The 19,744-nt window shown below is 43.7% G+C and overlaps 1 protein-coding gene across 2 annotated transcripts in view; it reads left to right on the forward strand.

Annotated features, from left to right (window-relative positions):
* MED13 (mediator complex subunit 13) overlaps positions 1–19,744 on the forward strand; it is a 176,794-nt gene that overhangs the window by 94,095 nt on the left and 62,955 nt on the right. For both annotated transcript variants that reach the window (XM_081945361.1, XM_081945360.1), the window contains exons 8-11: positions 1,410–1,520; positions 7,933–8,616; positions 17,688–17,895; positions 19,642–19,708. In XM_081945361.1, coding sequence (XP_081801487.1) covers positions 1,410–1,520; positions 7,933–8,616; positions 17,688–17,895; positions 19,642–19,708 — 1,070 coding nt within the window. The remainder of the gene's footprint in view (positions 1–1,409; positions 1,521–7,932; positions 8,617–17,687; positions 17,896–19,641; positions 19,709–19,744) is intronic.

Consider the following 19,744-nt stretch of genomic DNA (forward strand, 5'->3'; position numbering starts at 1 on the left):
AAAATTAGTTTTCAGGTGAAAACCAACAACAGCAACTAGGACAGAATAATTGTAACCATATCTGACATCCTTAGCTTCTGGAAGGCTGTTAACATGAAAGCCAGTCTGATTTCTAGAGGAAGGCTAACCCAAATCTTAGATGTCATAATAATAATAACAATAACAATAATAATAACAAACTCTTTCTAGCCTGAGCCTTCCTCATTTCCCCCAAATGGGACACCGCTCTTCTCCCAGAATGATGTCCTTAGCTTAAGGTAAAGATAAAGGTTCCGCTCGCACATATGCACCCCTAGAGTTGTTCCCAACTCTAGGGGCAGTACTCATCTCCGTTTCAAAGCCGAAGAGCCAGCGCTGTCCAAAGATGTCTCCGTGATCATGTGGCCAGCATGACTAAATGCCAAAAGTAACACTGTTACTTTCCCACCAAAGGTGGTTCCTACTTTTTCTACTTGCATTTTTGGATGCTTTCCAACTGCTAGGTTGGCAGAAGCTGGGACAAGTAATGGGAGCTCACTCCATTACGCGGGGCAGGGATTCAAACCACCGAACTACCGACCTTTCTGATCAGCCACTGAGCCACCACGTCCCTAAGTCCCCACATCCTTAGCTTAGACAGAACCATATTCTTTGCGGTCCTTGGTGCTTTCTGAGCTTGGTTGGCCAGTAATTAACAATCAGACAATAACGCCAGGATTAACACCAAACCAACAATCAAGCAGTAAACAATATCCCAATCAACAAACAACCAACTAAGACAAGCAATCAAACATTAAACAACAGCCTAATCAAAGAACCATCTAAGGGCACTCCCACCAACACTGACAGGGCAAGCAGAGAGCAAACCCCACTCCCACTTCTATCGCTGATGATGTAGCCTAGTTTGGTAATGAAACATCTTCAAGAAAACAACCAAAGCTCAAAGAGCACCAAGGACCCCACAGTTCAACCGTGAACTACAAATACCCTCTTCCATTGACTGTCACAAGCATCACAAGCTAACTACAAAGTGCTTGTTTGCAATTATTTAATTTGATTATATATTGTGACTATTCCGAGGAATTGAAGTCTTACAATATTTTTGTTACCATTTACTTATATAATTTACTTGTTAATTGTTCACAATAGGAAAAAACAGTGATAAATAATGTACACTTGGGTGATAATTTTTTTGTTATGGGCTCGTCAGGCAGAGGTCCCTCCACAAACACTTGGTTCTCGTGTTATCATAACACTACACATGATACCTTCTAAACGAATGGAGGTTGTTAAGTCCTAGAATTCCTAGTTAGCAAACTGGAAATTTCAGTTCCAGTAGAGCTATAGAAGACCAGTAGTAGCTTAGTGCCTTTTAAAATATATTTTCCTATACTTAAAGAATGTTTTTTTTCCCCTTGAATGCAATGTAGAAGGAAGTATTCTGCCACATCGAATGGCTTATGTGAAGAGGAGACGATTGAGAAAATGGGATTTTGGGACTTCGTCGAAGCTGCACAGAGGGCCAATTGCACATGTTCCAGGTAGGAGAACCTGTTCTGACCGAGGCTTCCCAAAAGCATGAAGCCGACTCCTCGTCCCAATAAAACCTCTTTTATTTAGGTTAAAGGGAATTCCACTCCAGCAAAGTCCCGGCCAACAATCTTTCAAGAGATTTCACAACCACAGACCTTTATCAGACTTGGGGAGGTGCCAGGCCGATATCTTCCAAACACCACGCTGTAGCAGCAATCACTTGAGAAGAAGTCAGGAATAGATCTTCACTCTAATGAATGGAACTAATTGTCTCCTGCAAATTCCTCTCCCCTTTCATTCCTCTTTATTCCCTATGGGAGGGGCCATTCACTGTCACCTGTGCCTTTACTCCTGAGTCGGCTCTTGTTCCTTAGCTGTTCCCTTCTCCTGGCAGCGCTGCGCATGTGCACATCGGGAACAGGCTCCAGCTGTTCTTCTGCCCCACTGATCTCCGACTCCGAAGGCAGCTGATAACTGCCAGACGGCCCTGGCCCCCTCTCTGCTTCCAACGCAGAGCCTTCCCCAGACTCCAGGACTGGCCCACGTTCCTCTCCAACCTCCTCACTGTCTGAATCTGACACCAACTCCACTGGCCACAACCGAACCTGATAGTTGAAAACAGGCAGAGGTCTTTTGGGGTCCATTGTATGACATAACGAAACAATAAGAAGCTAATGGCTTGCCAGCACAATCAATTTAAATGCGCCAATTTCTCAAAGTAAGATCTGAGACAAACAGGTAGCTGGGTAGCTTATGACGACAATTGAGCCCAAATATTCCTTTACTAAGAAGGACAGTTGCGAAGGGAGTTTCGCTCCATTTTATGACCTGCCTTGCCACAGTTGTTAAGCGAATCGCGGCAGTTGTTAAATGAGTCACTAAGCAAATCTGGCTTCCTCCGTTGACTTTGCATATCAGAAGGGAAGGTTACAAATGGTGATCAGGTGACCCTGGGAAAGTGCAGCCGTCCTAAAATACATGCCAAGCTGGGCTGAATTTTGATCATGTGACCACAGGGATGCTGCAACATCAGAACTGTGAAAACGGAACATTAGTCGCTTTTTTCCATCACCGTTGTCACTTTGAATGGTCACTGAATGAATGGCTGTATGTCGAGGACTACCTGAAAACAGCCCAATTTTGCTGATCTCCAGAGATCGATCAGGATCAGATCAGATTGGTACCAGAATGGAAAACCATTAGAAACGCTAGAGCTATTGACTAGACTGGGAGGTTGAAAACATCTCTGGAAAAAGACCCTGGCAAGCTACTTTTCTTTTTTAAAAAAAAAAAAATATTTATTTATTTACAAACATACAAAATACACACACACAAAACTTAGACGTACACTACATTTACACAATGCAGTGTGAACAGGAACTTCCTTTTCTTTCTAATAGCAATTACACATCGATACAATTCTCCTTATGTTATTTCTCCTCCTCGTAGATTTCATTTGCATTTCACCATTTTTAACCCTCTTATTTTTACTCATCTACCTGCTATATTGGTTGATTACCTCTAGTAAATTTAAACTCTCTTGAGTGCATATGTTAAATCTCCTTAACTACTATTTTTGGGGCTTTATTGACTTCCTTCATTGATCCTTGTTTCTTTCCTCCATCCACCTATACCATTTATCCCATATCTGGTAATATTCTGTTTCTTCTTTTTCCCTGGATTTCTATACAGGTAGTCCTCGAATTATAACCGTTCACTTAGTGACTGTCCAAAGTTACCTAAGACCATTTTTTCACATTTAACGACCGTTGCAGCATCCCCATAGTCACGTCATCAAAATCCAGACGCTTGGCAACTGACTTGTTTTTATGTCGGTTGCAGTATCCCGGGGTCACGTGATCCCTTTTTGCGGCCTTACGGCAAGCAAAGTCAGTGAGGAAGTCTGTTGAGTGACTCTGGCTTCCCCATTGACTTTGCTTGTCAGAAGGTCGCAAAAGGGGATCCCGTGACCCCAGGACACTGCAACCATCATTCATACCTGAAAGTATCATCAAGCATCTGAATTTTGATCACATCACCATGGGGATCCTACTATGGTCCTAAAGTCTGAAACTAGTCATAAGTCATTTTATTCCGTGTCATTGTAACTTTGAACAGTCACTAAACGAACGGTTGTAAGTCAAGGAGTATCTGTAGTACTAACCCAGGGGTCGGCAAACGTAAACACTCAAAGAGCCTTTTGGACCCATTTCCCATAGAAAAGAAAATACCGGGAGTCACAAAGGTCCTAATTGGAAGCCCCCTGTTCAATTCTGGAGCTGACTGGAAGTTCAGTTCCCCCCACCATAGAGTCTCCTCCTAGCACGGCGTACTTTTTCCTCTACCTGTCATAACCGAAAGCCCTATCAATTGTGGAGGTGACTGGAGAACCCTCCCCTTGCCATAGAGTCTTCTCCTGGCTCACTCTGCTTCTCTCTCCCCTCCCCTCCCCACCGGAAGCTCCTCAATATTGTGGCGCCAACCGGTGACGGAGCCGCAGCAGAGGGAGGAAAGACCCGCATGCGGCTCCAGAGCCACAGTTTGCTGACCCCTGTACTAACCCTATCAACTCAGAAGGAAAGAAGGAAGGAAAGAAAGGAAGGAAGGAAGGAGGACAAGAACGAAAGCTGGGTATTCCGACAGCCCCTTTCTGTTCCTGTTTTGTCTTGGTTGTAAATCTATTTGTGACGCAGGAGTGCAGCTGGGTAATTTTAAACACTGGATTTTATACTCTTGACAAGGCCCCTAAGGGCGACCCTGCATCGCTTTGTTAAGAAAAGGCATGTTTCTACTGACAGGAATAAAATGAACGTCTGTAATTATGTACATTTCCAGCTGGCTGCCCTCTGACTATATTAGATATGTAAAGAAGAAAGAAAGAGAAGGAAGGAAGGAAGGAAGGAAGGAAGGAAGGAAGGAAGGGGGAGGGAGGGAGAAAGAAGAAAGGAAGGAAGGAAGGAAAGAAGGAAAGAAAGAAAGAAAGAAAGAAAGAAAGAAAGAAAGAAAGAAAGAAAGAAAGAAAGAAAGAAGAAAGAAAGCTGCGGTGGGCAGAGTCAGTCCCAGTTGGTCCTGTCATGTCCTCTTCTGTCACATATTGACGTCAGGCTGCACCTGTCGTCTACCGCTCTTGACGGGTTCAGGCAATCTGTGAAACCCGAAACCTGGGTTAACAAAACACAGTTTCTATGTTCACATTACATATAATAAGCCAGTGATGGGGAACCTTTTTAGCACCAAGTGCCCAAACCGGAACACACATGCATGCACATACATGTGCGCATGTTGGAACACTGGAAAACCGAAGACCAGCTGGCCGGGGCTCATTGCCAGTTTTTGGGTTGTTTGGGGGGCTGTTCTCAGGCCGTTTTTCGGGCCGTTTTCCAGTGCTCCAGCACTCACGAAGAGCAGCTGGCAATGGCGCATCTGCCCACAGAGAGGGCTCTTCATGCCACCTCTGGCACGCATGCCATAGGTTCACCATCACGGCAGTAGGCCCTTCTCTCCCCAAATAAATGGATTCATGTGTGCAGCATTGCGCAAACCAAACTCTAGGTGCTTTTTCATATTTCTTTTTTTTGGGGGGGGGGCTGTCTTCCTTTACTGCGGGGCTGCCAGGTGGGAACAACAAGGTCCACACACGAATGTAGAGTATAAATTAATGACAGGTAGTCCTCAACTTACAAACACAATTGAGTTCTGCCCCATTCCACGACTTTTCTGGCCATCGTGGTTTGGTGAATCACAGCATCATGGTTCAGTTAGTAAGTTAGCTTCCCCATTGACTTCGCTTATGAGAAGGTGATCACGTGACCCCGGGACACCACAGCTGTCAGAAAATCCGTGCCACTTCCTAAGCATCCGAATTTTGATCAAGTAATACAATACAATACAATACAGAGTTGGAAGGGACCTTGGAGTGGCCATGGGGATGCTGCAAGAGTCATGAAAAATGATCCTAAACAATTTTTCAGTGCCTTTGTAATTTTGAATGGTCACTAAACAAATGGTTACAAGTCGAGGAACTACTTGTACTTTATTTCTTTATGCCTATTTCACAGCAAATAGTGGTGCCGTCCACTAACCAATGCCAACGGGCGGCACCTAGGGGTAGAGCCTTCTCTGTGATGGGCCCAACCCTCTGGAATGACCTCCCCCCCGATATCAGAACCACCACCGACTTCCGCTCCTTCCGACAAAAACTGAAGACTCACCTGTTCCGTTTAGCCGGCTTGGCCCATTCATAGTCCTATTTCACCTCCTGGCAGATATTTTTAATTGGGTATTTTTTAGGGGTTATTTTTAAACATTGTTTTTAACTACTTTACTTGGGTACAGTCTTTATATCCTCCTCTTTTAGGCACTTAGTATTTAACTATGTTTGTATTTTTATGTATTTATGTGTTTTAATCTGACTGTACACCGCCCCGAGTCCCTTTTGGGAGAGGGGGCGGTATAAAAGTCCAAAATAAAGTAAAGTAAAGTAAAGTAATCTTCTCAGACTGGCAGTTTGCCCCTGGGGAAACAAAAGCACTAGATAAATTTCAAAGGTATTCAAGGGGTATTGGACCTTGCCCTTTTGTGACTATCGATTCCAGACTAATTCCCTACTTGACTCCTTCTCCCAAGTGGGACGAACTCTCTCCGAAGGGCCCTTCTCCTTGGCCTACTGTCTGGTCCTAACTGCCTTGTTGGGTATAACTTACCGTATTTTTCAGAGTATAATAAGCACCTCCCCCCCCCCCCAAAAGAGGGTGAAAATCTGGGTGAAAATCTGGGTGCAAAAATGGATGTGTAGAGGGTTTGGGAGGCCTGCAAAGTGCTCCTGGAGGCTGGGGAGGGCAAAAATGAGCAAAAAAACAAGCCGCTTTTTGCTTGCTTTTGCCCCTCCAGACCCCAGGAGCACTCTGCAAACCTCCTAAAGCTTGTGCATGCCCTGTTTTGTTTTGTTTTTGCAAAAAAACGAGCCCGTTTTTGTGAAAACCCGCCCATTTTTTTCTCGTTGTTGCCCCCCAGCTCCCAGGAGCACTTTGCGGGCCTCTCAATCTCTCTGCATGCCCCGTTTTTTCACAAAAAATGTGGCATAAAGGGGGTTTGGGAGGCCTGCAGAGTGGAAAAACTTATTTTTAAAAATTTACCTCTTCAAAATCTTGATGCGTCTTATACTCCGGTGCGTCTTATCATTAAAATCCGTAAAATTGTGATTTGAAGTACATTTGCAAAGACCAGGCATTACAGATAACCAGTATCTATAACACCTTTATATTTATGATCTGTTATAAATAAACATGTGCCTGGTCCAAATTATGATTGTTTCACCCCATCTTCAGCTTCTCTATAAATAAGGTAATTAGCTGATATTGTCTCCTTATTAAGGATATTGTCTCCTTATTATTTAAGTCTCCACTCAAATTTACAGGGCTGAAACACAAGTTCAAATTTTGGAGCTCCACTGCAGGTAGTCCTCGACGTAGGGCCACAATTGAGCCCAGAATTTATGTTGCTAAGTGATAAATTTGTTAAGTGAATTTTGCCCCCTTTTACAACCATTCCTGCCCCATTTGTTAAGTGAATCCCTGCAGTTGTTACATTAGTAACATGGTTGTTAAGCGAAGCTGTCTTCCCCGTTGATTTTGCTTGTCGGAGGATCGCAAAATACGATCATATTATCCCGGGACACTGCCAGCATCACAACTGTGAACTGAACGTAAATCACGTGACCACGGGGATGCTGCAACGGTCATAACTGTGAAAAATGGTTACAAGTTACTTTTTTTCAGTGCCGTTGTAGCTTTGAATGGTTACTAAACAAATTGTCGTAAGTCGAGGACTACCTGCCTGGTAGAATGTTACGGTTAGTACTGTGAAGAGCTGCAAATCGGGGGGAAAGCAATGTCAGGGTGTAAATTCCGCTCTGTATTTAGTGAGGGATGAACCGTGGCCTTTCCTTGAAGTATACTTGATAATTAAGCAAAATATACCCGAGATATATTCTAAGAAAAACATTTTATTGTAAAGAAAATGAAAACACAAACTTACTAGCTAACGATTACATTTTGGCAGAGTTCCTGCCTACCACCTTGGCAGGCGAACAAAAGACAAAGACGCGATAACAATGATGAAGGAATGTGGAAGAATGAATGGACATGCGTAGTGAGTTTAGTGATAAGAGTCAGATCAGTCTACCGTATGTCTTAGAGTTTGAGCACAGCTGGCAAACAAAAAAAAACGCAGTGACAAGCAATAAATTCATTCTCTCTCCCTACTCATAGCTCTAATTAGCAGTGAAGCAAAACAGCTCTCCTAGCTCAGTGTTTATGCTTATGTATCCATTGATTGATTTTCCTTTTGTGACCTGTTTGTTGATTTGGCAGCTGAAATGTGGATGACCTATATCTCCGTTATCTTTCTACCTCCCTTCAGGCACAAAAGTCTCAAACCGAGGCTCGCAATTCAGCAGGGGCCGGTGCCTCCCGCCGGCCAGCAACCCCAGCCAGCAACCAAGCACAAGGCCAACGAAAAGCAAGAGAAAGGAGAGAAACCCCCAAAACGTCCCTTAACCCCGTTTCACCATCGTGTGTCCATCAGCGACAAGGTTATCCTGGAGGCCGACTCCGCCAATCAGCGGCTGGTAATCCCCACCACCGACAGCCAAGTGAGGTTTTCCAACCTCAGAACTAACGAGGTCGCCAAGACACCTCAGATGCACCCCGCGGAAATTGCCAGTTCCCCGCAGCCACCGCCCCTCAGTCCCCACCCCTGCGACGCGGTGGAGGAGGGGGCAACCAAAACGCCTTCCACGCCGCAGAGCCAACATTTCTATCAAATGTCGACTCCCGATCCTTTGCTTCCTTCAAAAGCCATGGAAGATAGGATAGAAGGATTATCCCAGAATTTCCCAGCCACGTTTCCCGACGTCGTGGAGCCCACCATGTACATCGGCGCCGCAGTGAACTTGGAGGAGGAAGATGCGGATTCCATGTGGAAGTATTACAAGGTCCCAAAGAAAAAAGACGTGGATTTTTTGCCGCCACCTTTGCCGAGTGAAAAATTTCGGGACGAGCCCGTGGGATCTGCAGCATCGGACAATGTACCTTCAGCTACAGAGTAAGCGCACTTGAAGTTTGAGCTCGGAGTCCGCATGACTAATTGATTCGCACAATGGTTTGCGTGAGTGTGTGTGTGTGTGTGTGTGTTTACACTGGCCTGGCCTGCATTAATTTTAGAAATATTACAATGGTACAGGCAGTCCTTCCCTTAACAATCATAATTGAGCTTGCAATTTTGGGTGTCAGTTGTGGTGGTCGTTAAGCAGGTCATGACATGAACTGGGCCTTATTTTATGAGGTGTTTTTTTGTGGTGGTTGTTAAGTGAATGCCACGGTCATAAATAACAATAGCACTTATATACTGCTTTACAGCACTCTCTGGGTGCTTTACAGTGTCAAAACTCGATTGCAGAAAATACGACTTCAGCAATAGAGTGGTCAATGCCTGGAATGCACTACCTGACTCTATGGTTACATCTTCAAATCCCCATAACTTTAACCTTAAACTGTCTACTAATGACCTCACCCCATTCCTAAGAGGTCTGTAATGGGGCGCGCATAAGCGCACTAGCGTGCCTACCGTCCCTGTCCTACTGTCTCCATTTATTCGTACCCATTTACTCTGTCCATATTTATGTTTATACTTATACATGTTATCTTTTACATGTTTGACAAACTAAATAAATAAAATAAAATAAATAAAAATATTAACAGAATAACAGAGTTGGCAGCTGGACCTTGGAGGTCTTCTAGTCCAACCCCCTGCTCAGCCGGGAAACCCTATACCATTCCAGACAAATGGTTGTCCTACCTCTTCTTAAAAACTTCCAGTGTTGGAGCATTCACAACTTCTGGAGGCAAGTTGTTCCACTGATTCATTGTTCTCATTGTCAGGAAATTTCTCTTTACTTCCAGGTTGCTTCTCTCCTTGATTAGTTTCTACCTGTTGCTTCTTGTCCTGCCCTCAGGTGCTTTGGAGAATAGCTAGACTCCCTCTTCTTTGTGGCAACCTCTGAGATATTGGAAGACTGCTATCATGTCTCCCCTAGTCTGTGTTTTCTCTATATTAGCCAGATGCAAATCCTGCAGCCGGTCTTATGATATATCTAGAAATAATGTTCTTTATGGGTTCTTGTGGCTGGGCTTCATCCCTGCAATCCCATCTAGACCAAAGAATGGAATGGAATAAAAATAAGAGTAGAGTAGAGTAGAGTAGAGTAGAGTAGAGTAGAGTAGAGTAGAGTAGAGTAGAGTAGAGTAGTAAAATAGAATAGAATAGAATAGAATAGCACCTTGGAGGTCTTGTAGTCCAACCCCACATACACCACTTCAGACAGATGGCTATCCAACACCTTCTTAAAGACTTCCAGTGTTGGGGCATTCACAACTTCTGGAGGCAACTTCTGTTCCACTGGTTAATTCTTCTCACTGTCAGGAAATTTCTCCTCAGTTCTAAGTTGCTTCTCTCCTTGATTAGTTTCCACCCATTGCTTCTTGTTCTACCCTCAGGTACCTTGGAGAATAGTTTGACTCCCTCTTCTTTGTGGCAACCTCTGAGATATTGGAAGACTGCTATCATGTCTCTCCTAGTCTGTGTTTTCTCTATATTAGTCAGATGCAAATCCTGCAGCCGGTCTTATGATATATCTAGAAATAATGTTCCTTATGGGTTCTTGTGGCTGGGCTTCAACCCTGCAATCCCATCTAGACCAAAGAATGGAATGGAATAGAAATAAGAGTAGAGTAGAGTAGTAAAATAGAATAGAATAGAATAGCACCTTGGAGGTCTTCTAGTCCAACCCCACATACACCACTTCAGACAAATGGTTATCCAAATGGATATAACCATATCCAAATGGTTATCCAACATCTTCTTAAAAACTTCCAGTGTTGGAGCATTTACAACTTCTGGAGGCAAGTAGTTCCACTGATCAATTGTTCTCACTGTCAGGAAATTTCTCTTTAGTTCTAAGTTGCTTCCCTCCTTGATTAGTTTCCACCCGTTGCTTCTTGTCCTGCCTTCAGCTGCTTTGGAGAATAGCTTGACTCTTCCTTCTTTGTGGCAGCCCCTGAGATATTGCCCCCAACAATCTGGCTCCTCATTTTAGTGACCTCGGAAGAATAGAAGGCTGAGTCAACCTCGATCCTTCTCAGAATCGAACTCCAGACTCTGCAGAGTTATCCGGCCATGCTGCATTCTAACCACGGCACCAACAAGCACAGAAACGTTGAGCTCAGTTGTGGTCATAAGTCGACTATCTGTAATACCTTCTGCTTTTGTGTTATAACCCATCAATTTCCCCCCCCCCTGAATAGAATGGCATACAACAAGAATGCCTTTCTTGTTTCTGAAGGTGTAGAAATTTCTCTCTAACCTTAACCATATTCTGAGATTTTGTCATTTTAGAATCTCTGTAGTTTCGGTTAATTGCTTTCTATCTTTCTTTGGTTATACTTCTCTTCCATTTTCTCTGTCTGTACTTTTATTTTTTGGCAATTTAGATATATTTAGATATATGCAACCGGTTTATTTAGGTGTCTCCCATTTTTTCCTTTTAATAGGAAGTGTTTTAATTGTATTTTAGTGTTTTCTTTCAGGAAGATTTTCCAGGTAGCTTTTGCCTTCAGAATTTCTAAGCATTGGATCGATCTACCTTATTTTTTATTTTGCGTTGATGAAAATCTATTCTTCTGAAGTCCAGTACTGTCTACCCTTCTGATCCTTCTTCTCCCCCACTTTTGTAATCATGAACTCCAAGATAACACAGACACAATCTCTGACAGTTCCAGTCACCTTTACATAATAAACCAATATCTTTTGGTAGACTGCTCTTCATTGCCTCCATTAGGGAGGGAGGGGGAGAGGCAGAGAGAGAGAGAGAGAGAGAAAGTGGCAGACAGACAGACAGAGAGAGGGAGGGAGAGAGAGAGAGTGAAAGTGACAGACAGACAGGGAGAGAGAGGGAGAATGAGAGAGGGAATTGACTGATTTGCTTTGTTCTTGACTATATTATTTCACTGAGAAATGATGAAATCCGTAACCCTGAGGTAACAGTTCTTCAGTTAGCAATACAGCTGTTGAAGTGAACCCATTTTCCCCATGGACTTCGCTTGTCGGGATCTTGGGACACTGCAACCGTCATAAATACGAGCCGGTTGCTAGGCGTCTGGATTTTGATCACGTGACCAAGGGGACGCTGCAATTGTTGTAAGTGTGAAAAGTTGGTCGTAAGTTACTTTTTTCAGTGCCATCGTAACTTCGAATGGTCACTTAACAAATTGTTGTAAAAACCAGTACTACCTGTCTTAGCTACCATTAAAATCAAAATGGTTTTGGGACAGACTGCTGTGCGAATATGAGATATTGCATCTCTTCTGCTTTTCTGAATCTGTACAGTGTATGATTCAGGTCCAGATGGCCCATGTAGGGCTGGGTCTGCCTTATAAGGGGAGGGGGGGAGGGGGTGGCCTGTCACAGTGGAAGGGAGACAGGAAGAAATGACAGAGTGGTCTGTCCTTGCTTGGTTCAGTCTACAGGTAGTCCTCAACCTGTTTCGAAAACAGGTCAATTACTGTTCAGATCAGTGGTGGGATACGACCAATACGCCCCGGTATGGGCGTACTGGTGCCTGCTGGGAGCACCAGGTACCGTTCCGATATGGTGCTCTGGAGGTTCCACCCGCTCTCCTTACCTCTATTTAAGCCGACCGGGGCATTTGCGCATGCGCACAGGGTGTACGATGCCTGCGCAACGTTCCGCCGAACAGCTGGAGCATCACGGGCAGTGGGTATGCATGCGTAAGTTGTGCGCGTCCACATGATGGACGTCCAGCCCCGTTGCGGCGTACCGGTTGCAAGGGGAGCCGGAACCCACCACTGGTCCAGATGACTGTATTACCACGACTTTCTGGTAGTTCTACAATAAAATCCATGGCTAGGTCCTCCCATGGTAGGGATCGTCACCGTCTGTAGAAGGCCGGGAGGTTTTCCCAGTCATTTCTTCACGGTGGCACAGATGGTGCAGCTCCAAATATATTCCTCTACATCTCGTTTCATTCGCAGCCACCAGAACTGTCGGTTCATCAGCTGAAGGGCTTTTAGGAACATGAAATGTCCCACAGCCCTAGCATTGTGGCACCATTGTAATACCGCTATATGTTGGGTATCAGGGATGTATATTTTTGAGCACGTCAAGGCCAGACCGTCTCGCCGAATGAGAAGCTGTTGGTGTCAGCGTTCCCAATATCATCCAGAATCAAATCAGTCCAAGGCAGAGCTTTCCTCAGAGTTCAATTTATTAAGAGAGACATGTTGACACATCTGTGGGAAACCCGAATCTGAAAGCACGTGTGCCCCACATGCACCTGCCATCCACGCGGAAAGTTCTTGCGGAGGCCACTCCTACAAATCCTAGCTACCGCGCCCTTTCTCTTAGTGGCGGCAGCAAAAAGAGCGGCAGCCCAGCGACGCTAGGGCTGGCAACTGTGTGCCAGAAACAGAGACATAACTTCCGGTCCTCTCTCGATCAGCTAATCCGCGGGCCGAGGTTAAGGGGCCTCCTGTACCTTAAAAAATAATAAGACCTCCCTGAAAATAAGGCCAAGCTCTTATTTGTGTGTGTGTGTGTGTGTGTGTGTGTCAAAAGAAAATAAGACCCTGTCTTATTTTCGGGAAAACATGGTATATTTATTTTTATGAAGCCAAGATCAAGAAGAGGGAGAACGCTATGCGAGGAGATGTGTTACAGATTTCTCTTCTCCTGTCCCTTGCAGGATTGCATCTTCTCTTTATTCCTATTATTCAGAGAACTGACTTGACAATTTCCTAGCAAACTATCTCTAATCTACCCTCCTTGCAAACAAATGACGAATTTAATTGTCCCTGATTGCTGCTGAATTTCAAAAGAACTGCATTTCCTTGAAATGAATTGGCCAACTCCCCCCCCCAAAAAAAACCCTTGCAGTTCCCTTGTTTTAGAATCCTTCAGTGGTAGCTGATGATTGCAGCTGTTTGTTGCCACCGCACGATATGAAAATAGAGAGAGATATGAAAGGATATAAGCTTAATTATCCTTGGAGAAAGAAGGACAAAACTCTTTTTTTGTTGGATTTAAGAGTACATTTATACAGGTAGTCCTCAATTGATGACCACGATTGAGCCCCAAATTTCTGTTGCTGAGCGAGACCGTTGTTAAGTCAGGTTTGCCCAATTTCACGACCTTGCTTACCACCATTGTTAAGTGAATCACTGCGGTTGTTAAGTTAGTAAGTTAAGAGCCGTGGTGGCGCAGTGGTTAGAGTGAAGTACTGCAGGGCTACTTCTGCTGACTGCCGGCTGCCTGCAATTTGGCAGTTCGAATCCCACCAGGCTCAAGGTTGACTTAGCCTTCCATCCTTTCAAAGTGGGTAAAATGTGGACCCAGATTGTCGGGGGCAAGAGTCTGACTCTGTATGCCGCTTAGAGAGGGCTGTAAAAGCATTGTGACACGGTATATAACTCTTAAGTGCAGTTGCTATTGCTAGTAACATGATTGTTAAGTGAAGCCGGTTTTCCCAACCAGTTTGCTTGTTAAGGTCGCAAAATGGGATCACGTGACCACGGAACACTGCAATCGTCGTGAATATGAGTCAGGTGCCAAGCATCTGAATTTTGATCATGTGATTTGTAGGGATGCTGCAACAGTCGTAAGTGTGAAAAATGGTCCGAAGTCCCTTTTTTCAGCACTGAAAAAAGTGACTTAGGACCGTTTTTCACACTTACGACTGTTGTAACTTTGAACGTTTGCTAAATGAACCGTTGTAAGTCGAGGACTACCTATATGTAGTTTAGAAAAACGGTCAAACCTTTTACTCATTTCACATTGGGAGTTAAAAAGAGTCTTTTTTTAAAATTCTGATTGTATCAATTTTCTTGGCCTTATCTGGGACACTATTAAGTATCTCGTTTGCCATGATCTATTTAAAAATGTGGGGCAATTCTAATGATACTGTATAGGAAATGCAATAAGGTGCATTTTTCCGGATTGGTTTTATTTTAAAGCTGAAACTAAAAGTGGTAATAGATACTATATCCAACTCTCCTAATGCAATGTTAGTGTAGAAGCTTCTGATCTTCAGACAACGAACCTAGATTGGTACTGATAGAAGAGAATATTTGTAGCTCAGTGTCCCAAAGGGGCTTTTTCAAGAGGCAACTGGACCCTGGTTTTTCTTTGAAGACGTTTCGCTTCGAAGAAGCTTCTTGGATGAGAAGCGAAACATCTTCAAGGCAAAACCAGAAAGTCCAGTTGCCTCTTGAAAAAAAAAAAAGCACCTTTGGGACAACCATGTCTATAGACTTGTAGCTCAGAGATGGGATCCTTGGTGCTCTCTGAGTGCTAGTTAATAGCCAGTGCTAAGCCTGATGATGTTACCTAGTTGGGTATTGAAACGTCTCCTGGAAACCCTCCAAGCTCAGAGTGCACCAAGGTCCCCACAAATCTAGATTGTTTACTGGTGGTAGTGGAATTAGACCACCAAAGCCCAATTTTCTTAGCGAGATCTTCCAGGAAAACCAAAGGACTGATATAGTATTTGAATACAGACTCATTTTCAATATTGCCTTTAATCCTGGTTGTACTGACTGAGAATGTTCGGTCTTGTGATCATAAGATAGCAGAAGGGGATGCTCAATTCCCCCCCCCCCCAATAAATAGCATAGTTCTTCTCAGATCAGGTCACTTGGGGAATAACTGTGTCCCAGTGTGGAAATTCTGTGTTAATTACACTGTAATCTGCTAAACGGGGAAATCAGTCAGTCTTCCAACAGGTTTCACTGCTGATTCCCAAGCTGTCGGATACACATCCTGATTCTTTAGTAGCTTTATTGACGCAAATGGAGATAGATTTTTATCTGAAAACTAGCTGCCGAAAAGGAACAAATAGCAAATGATTTCTCCCTAATCATTTTGTAAGAATAGAACCCTAACTAGGATGGCCATTTTTAAAAGTGTAAAATTACTGTGGCTACATTGGAGGAAATGGTTTTTGTGGATCCAAAGTATTGTGTTATTCAAATACAGGTAGTCCTCGGCTTACAACAATTCATTTAGTGACCTTTCAAAGTTACAACGGCACTTTAAAAAGTGAGTTCTGACCATTTCTCACACTTACAACTGTTGCAAAATCCCCATGGTCACAGGATCAAAATCCAGACACTTGGCAACTGACTCATACTTACGACAATTGCAGTGTCCTGCGCCATGTGCTCAACTTTTGCGACCTTCTGACAAACAAAGTCAATGGGGAAGCCAGATTCACTTAACAACCGTGTTACTAATGTAATGACTGCAGTGATTTCCTTAATAACTATGGTAAGAAAGGTCGTAAAATGGGTCAAAATTAACTGTTTCACATAGCAGCAGAAGTTTTGGGCTCAAGTGTGGTCACAAGTTGAGGACTACCTGGGCGTGGACATAAAAAACTTGAAACAACATTACTCCGCACATATGTGGCCAAAGAATATTGCCTAATATTCTTACATAAGACTTGCACACCTATATAAAAGTTAAACTATTTTTAATTCTAATGTGAGAGGATTAATATGGTATATTACTTAAAGAGCTAGATCAGTAAAAAATACAGGTGAAACTCAAAAAATTAGAATATGTTCATTTATCTCAGTAATGCAACTTAAAAGGTGAAACTAATATATGAGATAGACTCATTACATACAAAGCAAGATAGTTCAAGCCATGATTTGTCACTTCGGCAGCCTGGGCCACGCATTCCTCACTATCTGAGATCTGTAGGGCAGCCACTGGGTCTCCCCCCTCACCATTCGTGAAGAATAACAAGTTGGACTCCTTTGCTTCTGCGGACGCCTCATTCGAATGTAGGGTGTTGCAGGCTGTTCACAGGGCGGGGGAGAGGTCTCACCAGGCATAAGTTTGGGCATATACTCAAATGTGTAACCCTCCCTAGGGACATGTAGGCTTTGGTACATCCCATCCTGGATACTCCTCCCCTCACTATGGAGAAAGGGCGTTGGTATTTACCTGATACCTGGTATGGGTAGGTTGCGAAATAGTTATGTTGTTTGTTGAACTGTTCTGTTGAAGTAATAAATAAAGGTTTGAAACTAAAATAAAGTCTAGAGTGGATGACACACTAGATAGAGTTCTTCGCCGATAACTGGGTGGAGCCTGGTGACCAAGGCGTGGCTAAAAGAGCTTATCTGACTAAGCCCAATCAACGAGAGGACAAGGTCAACCCATCCTGGATACTCCTCCCCTCACTATGGAGAAAGGGCATTGGTACTTACCTGATATGCCTCTTCTCATAGTGGGGGAGGAATATCCAGCCCCTCCCTCATATGGTTATGTAACTTGAGCGTTATGTTTGATGGTTGAGCTGTTCTGTTGAAATAAATAAAGGTTGAAACTAAAATAAGTCTAGAATGGATGAACACAGCTGTCCGTTGATGGACTGAGTCAATAACTGGGTGGAGCCTGGTGACCAAGGCATGGCTAAAAGAGCTTATCTGACTCAGTCCAAACAAGAGAGGACAAGGTCAACCCATCCTGGATACTCCTCCCCCACTATGAGAAGAGGCGTATCAGGTAAGTACCAACGCCCTTACTCCACCACTGATGCCCTTGCTCAAGCAGGAGCCCGTATCCCCGTGATGGGGAACATATGGCAGGCGTTCCCGAAGTGGCACTCGGAGCCATGTCACCTGGCAGGTGCCGCATCGGCTGTTCCTCTTCCTGGTTTCTGGTGTGCAAGCACATGTGATGATCAGCTGGCCTTTGTGCATGCCTCGGTGCCAAAAGCTGGAAGAGCTGGTCTTCTGTTTTCCAGCGTGAGCATGTGCGCCAGCCAGCCGATCGTCACCTGTGCGTGCGCGCCATTAACTGCAAGATGAACTGGGTGGTGCGAATGCATGAGCTGGAAACCAGAAGTTCGTTTTCTGGCGCACGCATGCCCACTGGGCCCCTCCTTTTCTGGATCACCTCTCCAGCTACAACTGCCGAAGGCAAGCAGTTCCACATTGCTTCTTTTCTTGCCTTCTTCACTGATGAATCACAGACGGATTTTGCCTTTTCAACTTGTGCCGCCTTATAATTCTGTCTTTTTCTTTTTCCCATAGATTAATGTTGCAATATAGGAAACCTCTCAAGGTCTCTGATGAATTGATACAGCAGTACCAGAGCAAGAACCAATACCTAGCGGCTATAGTAGCTGACCAGGAGATGGAGATGGACCCATACGCATTTGTTGATGGAGACGAAGAGTTCCCATTTCCCGATAAAAAGGACAGGCCAAACAATGACCGAGAAATTGGGAAAAAACATAAGGTAAGTGAAAAAATTGTATATATCAGGATATAAACCAGTAGAGTAAGCGTTAATATTAAGGATCTAGGCTTTTTGGGGGGTGGGGCGGAGGACGTTTTAATGTGATGGATTACCCACAGGGTGGATTTGATTTCAATCAAGTCGATTTAAATCACGATTTAAATCCCTAGTAAAATGGCTTGATTTAAATCAACTCGATTTAAATCGTAGTTTTAGAAGAGCAACTGTCCTCTCTGTCCTGCAGTGGCTCCTCCTTTGACCCGCTGTTGACTCACCGACAGTCCCAATGTTGCAGAATCTACAGCCTCATGCTACATAACTGAGCTCCATTTCATGCTGAATAAACTAAACTAGGAATGTGTCTTAAATGGAAAACTATCTTTAGATCGATTTTTACTCCAAAAGCATTTTATTAAAATAAGTTTGATAAAAATGAGGAAAAAAATCTGATTTAAATTTTAAAAATCCAATTATTATTTTTAAAAAATCGATTGTTATCCATTCTGATTACACACAACAGGAACGCAAAGTCTGGGCAACCAATTCTATCAATAGAAGAGAACATTTGCAGCTCGGGGTTGAACCATGGGGTCCTTGGCGCTGTGTGAGCTTGGTTGTTTTCTTGCAGATGTTTCATGACCCAACTAGTTAACGTCATCCGTGCACTTGGTTTTGTTTAGCATGTCAACATTTTCTTAAAAATACAAATAGTGATGGAGCAGAGCAGAGCAAAGTTGTCAGACACGGTTCAGTTGTTAGTCCCATCTAAAATATTTAGGGGACTACATAGGGACTCGGGAAGATTTTGATCAACCTGTGATCAGGATATACACCCTCCTTAGGGAATACGTTTCTGCTAAAAGCTTTTTTTTCCTTTTGTGTACTGGTAAACGATTCTGTCAGAGAGTCCCTCCTTAGTTCTAGGTTGGTTCTCTCTGATTAATTTCCATCCGTAGGGAAGGGAAAGGAAAGGAAAATGTAGGAAAGGAAATGAAGAGGGAAGGGAAGAAAAGGAAGAGGGAAGGAAAGGAAATGTAGGAAAGGAAAGGAAGAGGGAAGGAAAGAAAAGGAAGAGGGAAGGGAAGGAAACATAGGAAAGGAAAGGAAGAGGGAAGGGAAGAAAAGGAAGAGGGAAGGAAAGAAAAGGAAGAGGGAAGGGAAGGGAAAGAAAATGTAGAAAAGGAAAGGAAGAGAGAAGGGAAGAAAATGTAGGAAAGGAAAGAAAGAGAGAAGGAAAGGAAATGTAGGAAAGGAAGAGGGAAGGAAAGAAAAGGAAAAAGAATTGGAAGGAAAGGAAAGGAAGAGGGAAGGTAAGGAAATGTAGGAAAGGAAAGGAAGCGGGAAGGAAAGAAGGAAGAGGGAAGGGAAGAAAAGGAAAATGTAGGAAAGGAAAGGAGGAAAAGAAGAAGAAAAAACTATCTTACTCAGATTTTGGATGGGGCCGTGCACCAAATATTTTGCAGAGTAGCTTTGTTGGTGTGTGATTCTCCTGGTTACTTCTCTAGCCTTTTTAACTTTGAAGATACCGTAGCTGAGAGAGTAGAGCACAGAGATCTTAAATTGTCTCAAAGATCGTGATGTAAAAAGATCTTGATACAGCAGCTCTTTAAAGGGAATCAACTGTCAATGAAGGAGGCAGTGCTCTACTAAGTGGCCAATCTCCGTGGATGGCAGAATCGAACTTGTTTTTTGGGTTATGACTTATCCCACTTTCACACACGCGACTGACTGCTACCTTTTTCACAGCCTGACGATGGAACGCCCAGTGTTGGAGAAGATGCAATGTCACTTTTTAGCCCTTCAGTCAAACAAGGTAAAATTTCTTAATTTTGGGGGGGGGGAATGTTTA

Source organism: Natrix helvetica, assembly GCF_964273705.1.
Source record: "Natrix helvetica genome assembly, chromosome: 2".
NCBI classification, from domain to species: Eukaryota; Metazoa; Chordata; class Lepidosauria; order Squamata; family Natricidae; genus Natrix; species Natrix helvetica.